Source organism: Rhagoletis pomonella, unplaced genomic scaffold (assembly GCF_013731165.1).
Source record: "Rhagoletis pomonella isolate Grant_MI unplaced genomic scaffold, Rhpom_1.0 Rhpom_scaffold_02608, whole genome shotgun sequence".
Taxonomy (NCBI): Eukaryota; Metazoa; Arthropoda; class Insecta; order Diptera; family Tephritidae; genus Rhagoletis; species Rhagoletis pomonella.
This window is the reverse complement of record NW_023461161.1, coordinates 1-15,982: the sequence shown is the minus strand read 5'-3', so window position 1 is coordinate 15,982 and position 15,982 is coordinate 1. Positions and strand designations below refer to the sequence as shown.

The 15,982-nt window shown below is 35.8% G+C and overlaps 5 protein-coding genes across 6 annotated transcripts; 4 read left to right on the top strand and 1 right to left on the bottom strand.

Annotated features, from left to right (window-relative positions):
* The first annotated feature begins 430 nt into the window (after positions 1–430).
* Positions 431–7,263, top strand: LOC118753551 (synaptic vesicle glycoprotein 2B-like). Its single transcript, XM_036488435.1, has 11 exons — positions 431–673; positions 789–1,079; positions 2,243–2,405; positions 2,474–2,652; positions 2,754–2,935; positions 3,846–4,090; positions 4,522–4,684; positions 4,957–5,068; positions 5,138–5,297; positions 5,814–5,941; positions 6,022–7,263. The coding sequence occupies exons 1-11, from the start codon at positions 640–642 to the stop codon at positions 6,075–6,077; spliced, it is 1,713 nt and encodes a 570-aa protein (XP_036344328.1). The 5' UTR covers positions 431–639; the 3' UTR covers positions 6,078–7,263.
* A 2,778-nt stretch (positions 7,264–10,041) lies between these two features.
* LOC118753553 (ubiquitin-like modifier-activating enzyme 5) lies at positions 10,042–11,558 on the top strand. Its single transcript, XM_036488437.1, is given in 3 exon segments — positions 10,042–10,433; positions 10,495–10,561; positions 10,563–11,558. Coding segments are annotated over 3 exon segments (1,185 nt in total). The 5' UTR covers positions 10,042–10,176; the 3' UTR covers positions 11,424–11,558.
* A 235-nt stretch (positions 11,559–11,793) lies between these two features.
* LOC118753552 (signal peptidase complex subunit 2-like) lies at positions 11,794–12,908 on the top strand. Its single transcript, XM_036488436.1, has 2 exons — positions 11,794–11,953; positions 12,104–12,908. The coding sequence occupies exons 1-2, from the start codon at positions 11,912–11,914 to the stop codon at positions 12,641–12,643; spliced, it is 582 nt and encodes a 193-aa protein (XP_036344329.1). The 5' UTR covers positions 11,794–11,911; the 3' UTR covers positions 12,644–12,908.
* Positions 12,909–13,484: 576 nt separating this feature from the next.
* Positions 13,485–14,193, top strand: LOC118753550 (probable tubulin beta chain CG32396; the record flags this gene model as incomplete). The annotated part of the gene is given in 1 exon segment (XM_036488434.1): positions 13,485–14,193. A coding segment is annotated over 1 exon segment (338 nt), but the record flags the coding sequence as incomplete, so codon positions are not given.
* A 31-nt stretch (positions 14,194–14,224) lies between these two features.
* LOC118753549 (selenoprotein BthD-like) lies at positions 14,225–15,368 on the bottom strand. 2 transcript variants are annotated; one of them, XM_036488432.1, is made up of 2 exons: positions 14,740–15,368; positions 14,225–14,442 (listed from the first exon to the last, which is right to left on the bottom strand). In XM_036488432.1, the coding sequence occupies exon 1, from the start codon at positions 15,280–15,282 to the stop codon at positions 14,875–14,877; it is 408 nt and encodes a 135-aa protein (XP_036344325.1). In that variant the 5' UTR covers positions 15,283–15,368; the 3' UTR covers positions 14,225–14,442; positions 14,740–14,874. The 2 variants fall into 2 exon arrangements, with proteins under 2 accessions (XP_036344325.1, XP_036344326.1); XM_036488433.1 differs by lacking the exon at positions 14,225–14,442 and adding an exon at positions 14,537–14,645.
* Positions 15,369–15,982: the final 614 nt, after the last annotated feature.

Genomic DNA, 15,982 nt, shown 5'->3' with positions numbered 1-15,982 from the left:
TATCCGGAAACAGGGTTAATGATGAAATTCGACTGGGACCAAAGCTATCTGGCACCTTAATCCTATAAACACAACTTTATTAATTAAATTATTTAAGATTTGATCAAGCTTCATACATACATATTTATATATTTGATACATGTGCATGCGTGTGTACGATTGCGATTGTTAAAGGCACCTCTGAGAAGCGTGGCTGGCCGCCTGCGAACAATTACGATATCTACGAGTATGTGTACTATATGTATGTAGGTAATCTATTTAGATGGGGAAATACTACATCACATTAGTACGTACTCATATATGTCACCGTATACATATGTATGTATGTACATACCTCACTCATATATGTAAATACTGGCGCTAATCTTGATGTTTTAAATATTTGTCTACAAAACAAATATAATTTAACAAATTAATCAGCACAAAAATAACAAAAACCACAATGTAAAGGAGTACAAAAGATGCCACCGAAAAGGAGATCGCTTCAGACAAAGCAGTCCCATTGGGAAGTGCGAAAGTTCGGGCATTGACTCATGAAAAATTCGTAGTGAAATATATTTATTTGAAGAGGTGAACTGTGAAAAGTGATTTAATACAATTTAAAGTGAAGAAGAAAAAAATTTGTATAAAGTAATTCCAATGGCTATAGATGCGACAACAAACAAAATGCCTGGTAAATTGCATTTATCATACATATATGTATATATGTTCATATGTATGTAAATATAGAGTGATTTCAAATGAAATTGTGAAATTGGTTTACGTAATGGACATTTTTCCCTCTGCAGAATCGCGCGCCATAGAAGGCAAGAATCTGAACGAAACACTTACGAATTTAAATATATCGTCTGAAAAGCCACCAGAGCCGCCTATTAAAGATGTGCCAGCAGATTTTGAGACCGCCATGGAAGTGGCAGGTTTCGGTACTTTCAATATTTTGTTGATAATTTCTGCGCTTCCCGCTGCTATAGCCACAGTGGTGGAGACCTCGACGATGTCATATATCTTGCCGAGCGCTGAGTGTGATCTCAAATTGACACTGCTTGACAAGGGGCTTTTGAATGCAATCACATATTTGGGTGAGTATACAAATTGATAGGAATTGTGTTAATATAATTCACATTTTTTCGACTGAGAGTGTGCAGTGTGTAGACTATTTTATTTTGGCCAAAATATTGAAAGTCCAAAACCATACTTACAAGTCTAAGAAGTCAGATTACACTGTAGGGACGCTAAAATTAAAATGAAATTAATTTAAAAAAAAAAACAACGCCGAGACACATAAATTTTATTTTAAATCAATTCAGTTTTCCCAACACATTTTCATTTTAAGTTGGTCTTGCGATTGAAAAAATTCAGACTTTAACATGGAAAATGTTACTCATACGCCATGTACGATATGGCGCATGAGTGAGTGACATTATTTCCTGCTCCTATTTCATACAGAGAAAATATTGCATATTTTCATTTGACCATTCACAACTTATTTATTTATCCATCGATTTTCATCGTTAGTGGCTTGATTTTTTTTTGCGCAAGAACAGGCTTTAATGTATATGAAAAAAAAATAACAAAAGATTGGTGAATTGGTAAATTTTTTCCTTGTTAAAGTTTGAATTTTTTTTATAAAGATTACGTTTTTTTGTGTCATTTCAAAAATTGAGATTTTTCCTACAGTGTAATTTGAGAAAATGTAATTATGTAATACAATAAAAGTATAAACTAAAGCTTGGAATCCAGCTCTCAAGAAAAATAACAAGAAATATTTTTCATTAGTTCTGTTGCTTGAAAAATACTTTGCTTTTGATGTAAATTTTCTTGATGTAATAAATATACTAGCATTTTTTGTTTAGGGATGCAAACTGATTTAAGAAATTTTGATAAAATAAAAATTCTTTTCCATTTCTTGTGCGTCAATTTATACGATTTTTTTGTTTTTCTTGAGAACTGGTAACATGGAAATGTGTAAGAAAATTTTACTTCTTATATTTTCTTTGAAATTTTGTTGTATGAAAAAAGAAAAAAATGTAGAAAATGTGAAAATTTTTTACCTTACCTTTACACAATTTGACAAGGTGGGTTCTTCGGCTAATTTGCTGTGCCCTACCCGCATAGTTCAAAAAGTCTCCCATACCAATTGACCCGTTCTACTATACACACTATGTACCTACACATTTATGAAATGATTAATACTCGTATGAAAATTTAAAAGTTTCCCTTTTTTGTTAAAAATACTCAACAGGCATGATTTCTTCAGCGATAGTGTGGGGTTATTTCGCGGATACGAAGGGTCGCAAAAAATTGCTCGTCTTCGGTTATTTGAGTAATATTATATCCGTACTAGGTGGTGCCTGCAGTCAAAATGTCATACAGCTGATGGTCTTCAAATATATCTCAGGATTTATGTATGTTATATGAAATTTTTTTTTAAATATGTTCCATTAAAATGTACCGCAATTTATAATTTCAACAGCATGTGTGGTCCTTTCGCTGTCCTAATGAGTTACTTAACGGAGTTACATGGCAAAAAACATCGTTCCCGTGTTATTATGTTCGTGGGACTTATGTTTTCAGTGGGCAACATATCACTTCCCCTAGTTGCACTGGGTGTTTTACCCAGCCATTGGGATTTCCAGCTATTGGGTTTGCAATGTGAGTACACATACACGTATTTTGTATCGATTTCATTTTCTTTGCAATTAATTTACGCATGTGTATTTTTAATATTTTTTCTTTGCTTAATTTTTCTATAGTTCACTCTTGGCAAGTATTTTTGGCCATAAGCGCTATACCTTGTCTGTTTGGAGGCACGTTACTCAGTTTTTTTCCCGAGAGCCCAAAGTTCCTAATGTCTCAGGGTCGAAATGCAGAGGCATTGCGGGTTTTTCAGCGAATATATGCACTTAATTATCGTAAGAAACGTGAAGATTATCCGGTAAGAAATTATTTATTGTTTATTATATTCAATTTTACGGCAAACTAAGATAATCGCACACTTACATATATACAAAAGCAAAATCATAACTTTTGCTAAGATAACAATAGAAATAGATAAAATTTCTAAGTTGAGTTTTAAATTCTGGGGTTTAATTCATACATGCGTGAAGGGTGTCTTATTCTATCTCTCGCTTTTAAGCGCATAACATACATAGATGGTCGCCCGACTTAAATTGTGTTCAAAGATCACTGAACAATTAAATGTACACCAGAGCGGTAGCGTTGCGTGGACCTTAGGCGGCAGATAATATTGCTCAACGCTCTTATTTACACTGCCGGCAAAAGGTATTGGCACAGCAAATTTTTCCCAATATATGCAACAACTTTTTTTTTTCTAGTATTTTTCCGCCAATTTTTTTATAAATATATGGTTCATTCTAAAACAAAAAACATAAAAATATAATTCCTAAACTTTATGCAAAACTCACGAAAATTAAGCAAATTTTCATGCAAATTTTCAACTTTTTAATCAGATTTTTTAGAATTTTTTGGAGTATGCAGATTTGTAGCCCAAGCAATTTTGTTATAACAAAGTATACATTTTATGTTTTTCGAAAATACTTTACAAAAAATGCAAAACACCTTCAACAAAAAAGTTCTAAAAAATCAATGCGATTTTAGACTAACTCCGAACTTGCAGTTTTTTTAATAGAAAAAATTCTAAATTCAGTGAAATACCAGCATTGGCGGAGAATTAAATACTTTATGGTCGAAGCTTTTTTTTGTCACAGGAATCTTTTTACATTTAATATTCTACATTCATACCATCATATTCTTCGAAATAAAAAAAATCGTCCATGAAAATGGTATTTATGTACGATCTCCGCTGCTTTTGATTCGTTCCACAGATTAAAGAACTCGTCAACGAACAACTCGCCGCTGAAAAGACAAGTGATGCATCGACAGTTAGCATAGCCACAATTGAAGAGGCAGCACCGAAAGAGAAATCCTCTACACCTAATGTGTCCACAAAGGAAAAGAAGCCAACTGTAGGCCTTCGTCAGGGGTTGCAACAGCTACGCCCTTTGCTAATGAAACCCTATCTCGGCCTATCTATACGCGTCTATCTGATGAACTTCGCCATTTTGTTTGGGTAAGTTAATTTTTTTTTATTATTATTATACATATTCATTAGGCTGGACCTTAAAATATCAACATCTAAGTTTTGCATGGAGCACCCATTTATTTTATTCTGCGTACAAAATGAAGACATCCGCGAAAATTTAGAAAGTTTAAAAAATATAAGTTCTTTTTAAATCGAGAAAGTTCGAAAATTTCAACATTAAAATTCATAAACTCACTGAGTTATAGCTGCGCAATGTCAATTTTTTTTTTAAATTTTGCCGAATAAAAAACAAACATCAATTTTGTTCAAACCCAGGTAGCGAAACCTGATTTTATTTAATTTTGAAATATTCGTGGAAGTCTTTACGTAGAATTTTTAAGAACCACCCTAATGCGTATGTGTGTCATACATTCTAATAAAAAATAAGTATATACATACTTTTAATATTTGTCTTTTAGTCAAAATACTTTGCGTCTATGGGTGCCACAAATGTTTGCCTCGATTGAGGAATACGAACAGCTACACGGCACTGAGAGTGCTACAATGTGCACCATCTTGGAGTACAGCGTTAATAAGACGCATACACAAATAATAGATTCGGCTTTGGGACAATGTCAAGTGGTGAGTTAACGAGTGTTGATAGAGATTTAGTTTGGGGGTTGGTGTTGGTTGATACTTTCGACAGGCTGAGAAGATCACGAACGAAGAGAACGAATTTCCGCCAAAACTTGTGAAACTTAATTTGGAGTCAGACCGCCTAAGCCTAAGGGTAGTGCCTAATTTGACAAGTGATGACGGAAATTCGTTACAAAATAGCTCACTTAGTCATACATTCATTTGCTAATTCCCTAACTTTCCTTCTTTATCTTATACATATGTATGTATGTATGAAGGTCATCACAGCCGCCTCCTATACAAATAATATAACAGTAGCAGTTGCTGGCTTTATAGGCTATCTACTAGCTGGTTTTATTGTTAATCGCATCGGCAGTAAAATATTGCTGAGTAAGTGTTTTGGAATATTATCGACTGGCAGCGAAATCATTATACTAGTTTGATCATCATTTCTTTCAGCCATCGGTACAGTATCCGCAGGACTTTGCGAAATCGGACTTTATTTCTCAGTATCTTCTTTGAGTACTGCCATTCTCGCTTCAATTTCTGTGACATTGGGTAGCATATCAGCTATGTCCATTCTCAGCTCATCGGTCGATCTATTTCCCACGTCGTTGAGGTGAGTTAAGCGATCTTTGGTTTTAACTTATTTGGAATCACCAGTGTTGCCGTTGTGCGACTAAAGGGGCAATTTGACCCTTTTTAAGCGTCAATACCCTTTGACCCAACTTTTTGAAAATATTGATTTTTCGACCCTTTTCCAAAATTATGTGCGACTTTTGCCCTCTTCAGAGATTTTTTAGGAAATGTTAACAGAACCATTCTATCAGAAAAGAAGTACGAAAAAATGCACTTCTAAAGGAAATGCAATTCTTCTCCTTTCAGCAACTAGATTTATGTATTTTCAAACATACTGTTTTGTGTAAAGCTTGTTCCGCTATTTTCTTTTTAAATTCAACAGATTTATCCTTCTACTAGTAAAGAAAAGCAAAAATAATATGGTGGCCCTTTTTTCGTCAATGACACTTTTTTTGCGACTTTCTAAAAATTCTCAACGGCAACACTGGGAATCAACCAATGTTCGAAATAGATAATAAGGTTGTATACTTTCGATTCTTGAAAAAATTCGTTACAGAACAATGATTGTGTCTTTGGCAATGATGTTTGGTCGCATGGGTTCAATATTGGGTAACATACTTTTCCCCATTTTCATGTCTCTCGGCTGCATTCCACCATTCATCATGCTCACCTTCGTAATGTGGTGTAAGTTAAATATTACAAATCATCAGTTATTAAATATTTTTTTAACTTGAATTAATTCAATTTTCGTGGTTTTATTTCAGCTGCTGGAATTATGTCTGCATTTTTACCAAATACCAAAAAGACGGTTTTAAAGTAGAATTAATTAAATTAATTATTTTCTATTTATTCGTTTAGTCGTCTTTACACACATAGATACATACATGCATACATACATTGTGAGATTATTTATTGCGTAATTTTTAAGATAATTAAATTTCTAAAGGATCGGTGTATGTGGATACTAATACATACATACATATGTTTTGTACATAAATCAATTTGGAAGCTAGCTGTTATTAAAAGTGAAATATAATTGGGGTATTCACAACGGTGTCGTAAAAAGAAAAAAGTCAGCTATAAATATTTCTCTCAACACAAGATTGGGTAACTATGGCCAAATAATGTAACTATATATAACCAACCAATTTGGTGAGAGAAATATATTCACCTGACTTTTTTTCTGGGTGTAAGTTAAGGGAATCAAAATTGTGGAAACAAGTCGAAGATGGGTGAAGTTAAATGAGAACGACAAAGCAGGATCAAAACTAACTTGGATGACGGTACTGATTACTTTATGTCGTTCTGCGACTTTGACTTCAGGATTCAGGAAATTTCCAACTAGGGAAGATTGCGATGCTGGCCTTACGACGTGAAATTATGCTATTAGCAACTAAATCGATTACTCAAAAATGGAAAACGGCATCGGCGTGGGTCTCTAATCGGAGGTCTTACAAGTAGTCATATCTCCGGAATGATGACTGCAGGTCTCTTATTCTATTCGTTGATAGCCAAGTGGCATTAAAAGCTTTATGACCCAAATTGGTGAATATGTACAAGAATTGTTAGGAAGGTCGCGTATCGCTATCATTACTTGGTCACCTCAATGCCGTTTTCGTGGTGGGTTGCTGGACTTACGGGTACTTAGCAATGACGCAGTGAACTAAATAGCCGATGAGATGGTTAGACAAGGTTTGGAAATGCAGATCAAAAAGGCGGATAAGTGATCTATGGACCAGCGAGACGGCTGTCAAGTTTCAAGGTTAATATGGTCGAGGAGTAACAAGAAAGCTACTGAGGAACGTTCTCCAGACAAGGCGATTCAAGCTTTGGGATTTTGCCTTTTCACCAGCTTTGTAGAGATAACAACTGCAACTCTCGGGTATTTCACATTATTTATGCATACATATTTATGACCGCTCCTAAAGTGCTATAATTTTTACTTGTATTTTTTAAAAACACATCATTCTTCTTATAAATAAATTTACAACCGAGTTTATCTTTGATGCAAGCTCATAAATAGTAACTGTGTAGTAATTTTGATGGCTGCTATTCATATATGTACGTATATATATATATTCATACATACATACATACACATATGTATGTACATTAGACTGCATCACCAAAAAAAGTTGTGGTTTTTCCACCGGGATTACAAAATTTATTATATTTTAAGACGTCCACCAAAATATTTCGGAAAAATATTAAGATTTAAGCGAGCTGGACCGATTTGAAAATACCTCCAATAATGAAGTTTTTTATGAATAAAAATAGTTTCTTAAAGAACTTTTTGAAAAAAGTCCCCTCAGATCACAAATTAGATTAAGCTTAAAAAATCTGCATAAAAATATTTAAAAATCTTTTCAACGGAATCGTAAGAAAGAGATTTTTGATGCTGTTTTTTTACTTTTTTCAAAGATTGGTTTACGAAAAACTTGAATAACTGGGCCAAAAATGTTTTGATGTAGACTTATGGGATCTCAGTAGAAAGGTATTTTCACACTGTTTTTATTTCTGGCCAAAAAAACGTCATTCGTGTCCCATCTTGCATCATAAAAAGGGTGAGAAAATACCTTTCCAATGACACCTCTTAAGTCTAAATCGGAAGAGTTTAGGTTCAGTTATTCAAGTTTTTTCTATACCAATCTTTGAAAAAAGTTAAAAAACAGCATCAAAAATCTCATCATTACGATTCCGTTCAAAATTTTTTTAAATTTTTTTTTTAATATTTTTATGCAAATATTTTAAGCTTAAACCGTTTTATCATTTGAGGGGATTTTTTCAAAAAAAAATTTAAGAAACTATTTTTATTCTATTCTTGGAGGTATTTTTGGAGGTATTTTCAAATCGGTCCAGCTCACTTAAATCTTAATATTTTTCCGAAATATTTTGGTGGTCGTCTTAGAATATAATAGATTTTATAATCCCAATGGAAAAATAGTACCGATTTTTTTTTTGTATGGGGAGTGATGCAGTCTAATGTACATAAATGCACATTCGAAGTGCATATGTAAATACGAAACCAAATAAAATCTTGCTGTAAAGGTGTAATAGCTGCAATTTCCTATTTATTTAAACAACGATTAGATAATAAACTGGATCTGTATTAGAACGGGTCAATTTTTACTTATACAAAACAATTAAATAAATACCTCCTCTAGTTTGAAAACTTTCTACCCTGTAGAGAGCTAATGGATTAAAATGTTCTACAAAATTATTCCGCGTTAACTTATACATATATGCCCATAAACTACATAAATATTTCGTACAGACAAGAGACTTAATCCTTTCTCCACTTATTCTAAAAATACTCAAACAAAAAATTGCAAACTTAATACGGCCAAAAATTTTGATCTGAGAATGGAAAAAGATTTGGAGGTTTCACTATAAGGGTTTTGGACTCTTATCCTGAGTTGAAATCATTCCACTCCCAGACAACGACCCTGCAATTGTTGCTCAGAGTAATGTACCACGACGTCTGCACCTCTTCATGACAAAGACGGCAATCCGCCTATGTGGATGCGCCAATTCGGTGAATGTGAGAGCTCAGGTGATTATAACCGGCTAAGCAACCAATAAGCAACTTGATGTTAGCTCTATTTAAAGGATTTATGTATATCCTTCCTACCAAAAGAATAAGCCAAAAGTCTCTCCCCAAATACTTACTGCGTTCTGAGTTTACCCACATTTGGGTTATGAGTCTCGAGGAGGATCAACTGAGTCCATAAAAAGATTCCGGTCCCACAAGTACAGAGGATGAGCCTTCCCTAGCCAGTTAGTCGGCGGCATCGTTACCTATGAAGCCGCATTGTCCAGGTGCCCAGCATATTAATAGCCATAAATATTAAAAATACTTGCAAAATAATAGCTTTGTCCCAAACGCTTTCCGGGCTGTTTCGGTAATTAGAACGTAAAAGTAAGTTACTCTCTCACAAGTGTCAAAAATGTGTCAACACGTGCCAAAACTGCCCAGAATCACAAATGCAAAATAATTTTACAAAATAATTTAAATATTAGGTTTGTTCCACACCTAATTAAAACAACAGATATGTAAAATAATAGCTTAAGAAAATCCCGCCTGTCAAGGCAATGCCTTCAAAGAAACCCGGTTTTTTCACTCTCCTGTAAAATTTGAGTGTCGTAAGATACGCGCTTTTGCAATTGGTCGATGGGCGGTTTTGCAAAAACATCGACGATATACATATATTTCCGAAAATACCAATACATTTGCAAATACTTTTGAAATCATATGTACATACATATCGTCACCTGCCTGAAAGGCTGTAACTAGCAAAAAATTCTAAAATTAACTTTTTGACTGATTATGATGCATTTAATCAAACGGGCAGTGTTTCTTTGACTCACATTTTTGCCTCCACGTTGCCCTCTTTGAGCATAGCAAAATAATTTTTATTTTATTTTAGGTCATCTAATCGCTTAAAAGGCTCGCATCCACGTAACCCTCGTAAGCTTATTTAGTTTTGTACGGAAAACCGGTTTATTTACGAGGTTTACACAGTTACGATGCATTTACGCATTCAGATGAATACCCTGTTTGTTATTTTCTGATCACGATCATGGTGAAATTAAAAAAATACCTAAATAAATTTCATGTATAGCTCAATTAACGCTGTGCAATTTTAATGGCCGCAAGTGTCTATTTTATTTTCACATTGAAATCAGTTGCTGTGAAATTTGAACCGATTTCCGTTTATTATGACAAACATCTGCATTTCCGCTTCTTATCTATTCTTTTGTGTGACTTTCATCATACACTCTTTTACGGAAACATTCATAACAAAACAAATAAACAGCTGCTCAATTTGACGCAATCCAGCGAAAGTGACACGCAAACAAATTCCAAATCTCAACTGGATATCAACTAGAACTAAAATAGCAATTGAAAGCAATTGAATATGTCTGCCATCGACGAATTGCAGGCGAAAATCGCCGAACTAAAAGTTGAATTAGAGCACCAAAGAAATGCGTCAAAAGCTGCACGAGAGCGCATCGAAAAAATGTCCGCGGAAGTGGTTGATTCCAATCCCTATAGTCGCCTTATGGCACTTCAGCGTATGGGGATCGTTAAGGAATATGAGCGTATACGTGAGAAAACCGTTGCTGTAGTGGGCGTTGGTGGCGTAGGAAGCGTTACGGCGGATATGTTGACAAGGTCAGTGTGTTTTCTATTGCCTGCATCTATGCATGTTTTTTGAAATGTTTCTATATACCAGATGTGGCATCGGAAAACTTATACTCTTCGACTACGACAAAGTAGAGTTGGCCAACATGAATCGGTTATTTTTTCACCCCCGACCAGGCTGGCCTATCTAAGGTGGAGGCTGCAGCGCGTACTCTAACCTTCATTAATCCCGATGTACGCATTGAGACGCACAACTATAACATAACTACTGTGGAGTCATTCGATAAATTCCTAAATACAATATCTCATGGTGGCCTTCAGCCAAAAACGCCAGTTGATCTTGTCTTAAGCTGCGTTGATAACTTTGAAGCTCGTATGGCAATCAATACTGCATGTAATGAGTTAGGTCTAAATTGGTTCGAATCTGGCGTTTCCGAGAATGCGGTATCAGGACACATACAATTCATACGCCCAGGTGAAACTGCATGTTTTGGTTGCGCTCCCCCCTTAGTGGTGGCGGAAAATATTGACGAGAAAACGTTGAAACGTGAAGGAGTATGTGCCGCTTCACTGCCCACTACAATGGGTATAACAGCAGGCATGTTAGTGCAAAATACACTCAAGTATTTGCTCAACTTCGGTGAAGTATCGGACTATTTGGGTTATAATGCAATGAATGATTTCTTTCCTCGCATGAGTCTGAAACCAAATACTCAATGTGATGACCGACACTGCCAGGAACGTCAAAAGGAATACCAGGCACGCCCAAAAGCTGCTGTGGAAGAGAGTGTTGTAGTAGATGATGCGCCACTGCACGAAACAAATGAATGGGGCATTGAATTGGTGGATGATTCGCCAGCTGCCGGAGGTGCAACCTCAGTAATGGCTGGTAGTGATGTTGCTGCGGGCTTGCGCCTAGCATATGATGCACCTGATAATATAGCGACAGATGAACCAACAGTTGCCGCAACTTCTAATGTGGATTTAGATGAATTGTTTGCGCAAATGAAGGCATTATAAGGATAAGTGATAAAAATCGAGAAACTAAGTTATTCCATCAATTAAGACTCTAAACCGCATTATTTAATTTTATACAAACGTGTACTACAAATAAGCAAGCAAGATATTCAGAATATAATGATAGCTTACCCCTAAGCATTTGTTTTCGTTCAAATATTTTAGTTTTTTCATCTACATAATATGTATAAATATATACTTTATAGTTAATTCATTTCTATGATGAAGGCAAGTCATCGTAATTTCCGCTGGAAATGTATATCAAAATTAAACCACTTCCTTGTTTTTATGATTCTCCACATTCCGACTACAATTCAAAATACGACCCTAATCGCGTGTACTTAGTAAACACAGCTTTTCACCTTAGCAATCACTGAACACACCACGTTGAGATCTGTCAAGCGGCAAATTTTTGTTGTCGTGTCCTCAATTATACGCTGTGCCACACAAATTTTTGCATTTTTCGAGTTGTTGAGTTATTAAGCTTTCAAATGACCAATAAAAAGGAAGAAAAGCCACTGCCTGAAATTGAGGTGAGTCGAAAGTATTTTATGGCATGTTTCTACCTCCATGGAGACTCGTACAGATCTTATTTTTTTTGTACACGTCAACTCGCAGGCGCCGCAAATAACATATGTACATACATATAACTGCACTAAACTTGATCTAAATTAATTTTACAGGTTGTAAAAATAAACAAATGGGATGGTTCAGCTGTAAAACATGCACTAGATGATGCAGTAAAGAATTGCCTTTTATGCGATCGACCGCAGCTGAAAGAACAATTTGGTTTGATCAATACGCGTCTGGTGCTATGCGCACTGGCCGTGGGTGTTGCTGTGTTGGCTCATGGCTGGGACTACACGCATCCCTTTCCCGAGTCACGACCAGTATTGCTATTTAGCGTCATCGCCTATTTCTTGCTAATGGGCATACTCACTTTACACACAACATTCCGCGAGAAGGGCACGTTTGTTGTTGCAGTACAAAAGAACGGCAATAATGGACCACGCACTTGGGAAGCAAGCTCCGACATGAAGAAATACGATGACAAATATTCGTTATTTTTCTCCGTTAAAGATGCCAAGGGTGAACGGGAAGTAAGCAGTACCAAATCGTGTGCCAACTTCATTGATGCCAACGGTGTAGTATTGGACTATTTGGTGGCCAATGAAGTCAACCGTTTGTTCAATTCATTATCAGCTGGGAAAAAGGATGAGTAGCTCGTTTGAGAATGGTAAATATGGCATACCAGTACATTTATCTAAATTATAGTACACACAGTGACAGCATATGTGACAATGATGGAGAAGAGACGAAAATAAAAGGAAACGGTATGGAGGTCGTTGATTTAGATCTGCAGCCATTGTGTGTGTAAAACCGCTTTGCGAAAAAAATTTACATTTAAGTAATTGAATTTTTTCCATATATTGTAAGACTTCAATAATATGCATTTCGTTCAATAATAATATGTCTGAAACTACAATATATTGCCTTCTTTGGGTTTTTCGGAGCAACAATAGCATAATATTTTATTCCATGTTTCGTAAAACGTCCCCATAAACATACCGACTACTAAGTGGAAGATCGACCCATCTCGGCAGTCAGTTCGAAAACGCCCTATTTTAAAAAAGATATTCAAAAACGTCCCATTTCAGAATTCGTTTTAAAAACTCCCTATCTCAGCTGCCGATTCAAAAACGCCCTAGATCAGCACACTTTCAATACATTTTGAAGTGAGATAGGGCATTTTTGAACCGAATTCTGAAATATCGGGCTCTTCAACCAAATTCTGAGATAGTGTTTTTCAATAAAATTCCGAAATAGGGCGTTCTTGAAAAGTTTTTTGAGTTAGGGCGTTTTCGAACTGGCTGCCGAGATAGGTCGATCTTCCACTCAGCAGTCGATACAGACAAATTTTTTCATTTACTTTATACAAGTACAAGCAAACTAAAGAAAAAAATCAAAAATTATGAAATAAAACGATCACCCTTTTTTAACATAATCCTTGAAATTAAAATAATTCAAAAGGTGCACCAAAACTTATTAAAAATGTTCTTCTGTCTCACAAAATACCCAGCTATAAATCAGTCAATAATACATATTTTTTCAAAGCAAATTCAGGCACGCAACGTTTTCAATATAAAATTTTGCAAAATATAAGATGTAAACTAAAATTCGTATAAGATCTCTAATCGAAAAAATCCAAAAAATTACCATTTCCATTTCCGCAGTCGCATTTCCTCATACCTGGATTTGCACCGCTTGTTAGATGTAAGCAAAAGGAATTCACCCAAGGCACGGTTGGTGAATTGGTACAACAGATTTTCTCATCCAATAATTTACTATGCGCAGTTGATTTACGGCATGGTAAGCTTTTAACTGCAGTGGGTATTTTTCGTCGTCGGATGCCACCGCGTGAGGTCGATTAGCTAATGACAAATGTACGCAACAAGAACCTAAGCATTTTCGTGGAATTGATTCCCATCAATATTAAGACAGCTATTTGCGACATACCACCACACGGACTTAAAATGTCAGCGATTTATAAGCTCTTGCAGCGAATTTTAGATGGCAGCGGTATTATGTTGAGGCGTAAAGCACATTTGCACTGGCACACAGGCAAAGGCATGGAAGGTCAAGAGTCCATAGATGCCCAACGGGATTTACAAGATTTGCTCGATTTATATAAGCAGAGTGGTGAGGATACCGCGAACGAAGAAGTTGCAGCTGAAGGTCATTCCTGCGCGCCATGTAATCAAACGGCCGACAACTTAATTAATGAAAAAAAAACACTAGTTTTTAAAAGCTGCAGTTTATTTTTGAGTATACAAAAGTAAAGCAACAATTTACGATATTCTAATTTGTTCCCTCATAGTCCATTTATGGTGACAACTTAACGGCAAAAGTTAATATCGTAAAGTTGTGTTCCTTAAAATGGATTTCCAACAACTCTAGTCATAGTTGCCAGTTTTAAGTGCCATTGGGGGAAAATGGCATATGTTTGCAAATAAATTCAAATCTGAAAGTAAATATATGTAAGAAAAATTAATTTTTCGTGAATAAAGTCGGTAATGAAGCGCCGATTATGATTCCATCTGAATCACAGTTCCAAGAATTAAAGAAACTCTATGGCGCTTGGGTGTAGTGGAATGTATGCAGCTGAGCAGCAGGAACACTTTTCAGCAAATGTAGAAAGTTCAAATGTAGTACTACCAACGTAAGCTTAGAAGGAAAGGTTTCGTTTGGTTACGTGCATGCGTGTTTATCGAACTTTATACACTTGCGTGCATAAGTACATATGTATGTATATACTTACCTTGTTTGAATATTTTATATACTGCAAGCAAGCGCATGGAGCACAAAAATATCGCAGTGCTTAGCTTCTCGAGAAAAGATTTTACCAAACACCGGTCATGAATGCTACTAGCACCGGATGCATTTACATTTTTTTTTAATTTGATCGTTTACGTCTTTTTGCTGCCACTTTTAATGTTCCATTTTGTTCACCAACATCAGCTTCATTGCTGCCGCATGCCGTGTCCTCAGCCAATTTAAGATTCAAAGCGCGACTCGCCGCTTCAGCCAAGTCATCAATTGGTGGAAACTTTTGCGCACGTGGTGTACGATTTAGACCTGACCACAACTCTAGGCGCTCTTCGGTAGGATTTGTAGCAATGGCTATTTCAAAAGAACCACGACGCGGCGGGCGTTCGTTATTCATGAGCAATTGTAGTTCTATGTCGGGCTTTAAATTGCGCAAACGTCCTAGAAGATCGGCGTGTACTTGAAGGGCACGGCGGCGAAATACATTTCAGGAGCGGCAGTGTTCAATATATAATACTGGAAGATTGGCGTCCATAACGGGATCTTCAGACTTCGAAAGTTTAGGTTTAGTGGCAGAACTTTTATCTGCAGACTGTTAATAAAAATATATACGTACAGGTATATATATGTTTGTATATGTATATGTATGTAAATAAAATGAAATATTAAAATTTTTCCGGGTTTTCTAAACGAAATGGTTTTTAGTTTATGTATTACGGAACAATTTCAAATATTATTTAATATGCGTCTCATGCTAGCCCATGAAGTATTCCTAAATGTATTAATGCAAATGTTCCATATCTTATATTTATAAAGCGTAGATGAAGGCGTCCAATTTGCTCCCACGGTAGTTGGGGGAAACTCTAGGGTAAATTTTGTGCTATTACAACACTCCGGTTAACTGCAACGACTAAGAATAAGTTGAACTTTCCCGACCATGTGTCGTTAAGCAAAAGGATTGATCGGTTTGCATTAAAACGTTTACGAATACCATCAAAAAATTATTTTAAACTTATATTATATTATGTCGCTGGCTGATTGGAAAATCGCCCTATCTCAGCAAATGGTTGCAGCCAAATTCTAAGGCGCTATTGATCGTGTTTGTTGTTGTAACAGCATTCAAATTGCCCCGAAAGAGTCCTTGACCAGATCAAAATCTGGGTCTCTCCGTTTGCATACGTAGACCCAACTGTCGTGGGAACCGGCTGTCGATATAGTCATTTTCCACTCAGCCG

Bases quoted from the DNA above. Each gene is read 5' to 3' on its own strand.
- LOC118753551 (XM_036488435.1), top strand. From the start codon at position 640: ATGGCTATAGATGCGACAACAAACAAAATGCCTG. The intron at 2,936-3,845 runs GTAAGAAATTAT...TTCGTTCCACAG, and splicing joins AGAAACGTGAAGATTATCCG to ATTAAAGAACTCGTCAACGA. The intron at 5,069-5,137 runs GTAAGTGTTTTG...CATTTCTTTCAG, and splicing joins CGGCAGTAAAATATTGCTGA to CCATCGGTACAGTATCCGCA.
- LOC118753552 (XM_036488436.1), top strand. From the start codon at position 11,912: ATGACCAATAAAAAGGAAGAAAAGCCACTGCCTGAAATTGAG. The intron at 11,954-12,103 runs GTGAGTCGAAAG...TTAATTTTACAG, and splicing joins AGCCACTGCCTGAAATTGAG to GTTGTAAAAATAAACAAATG.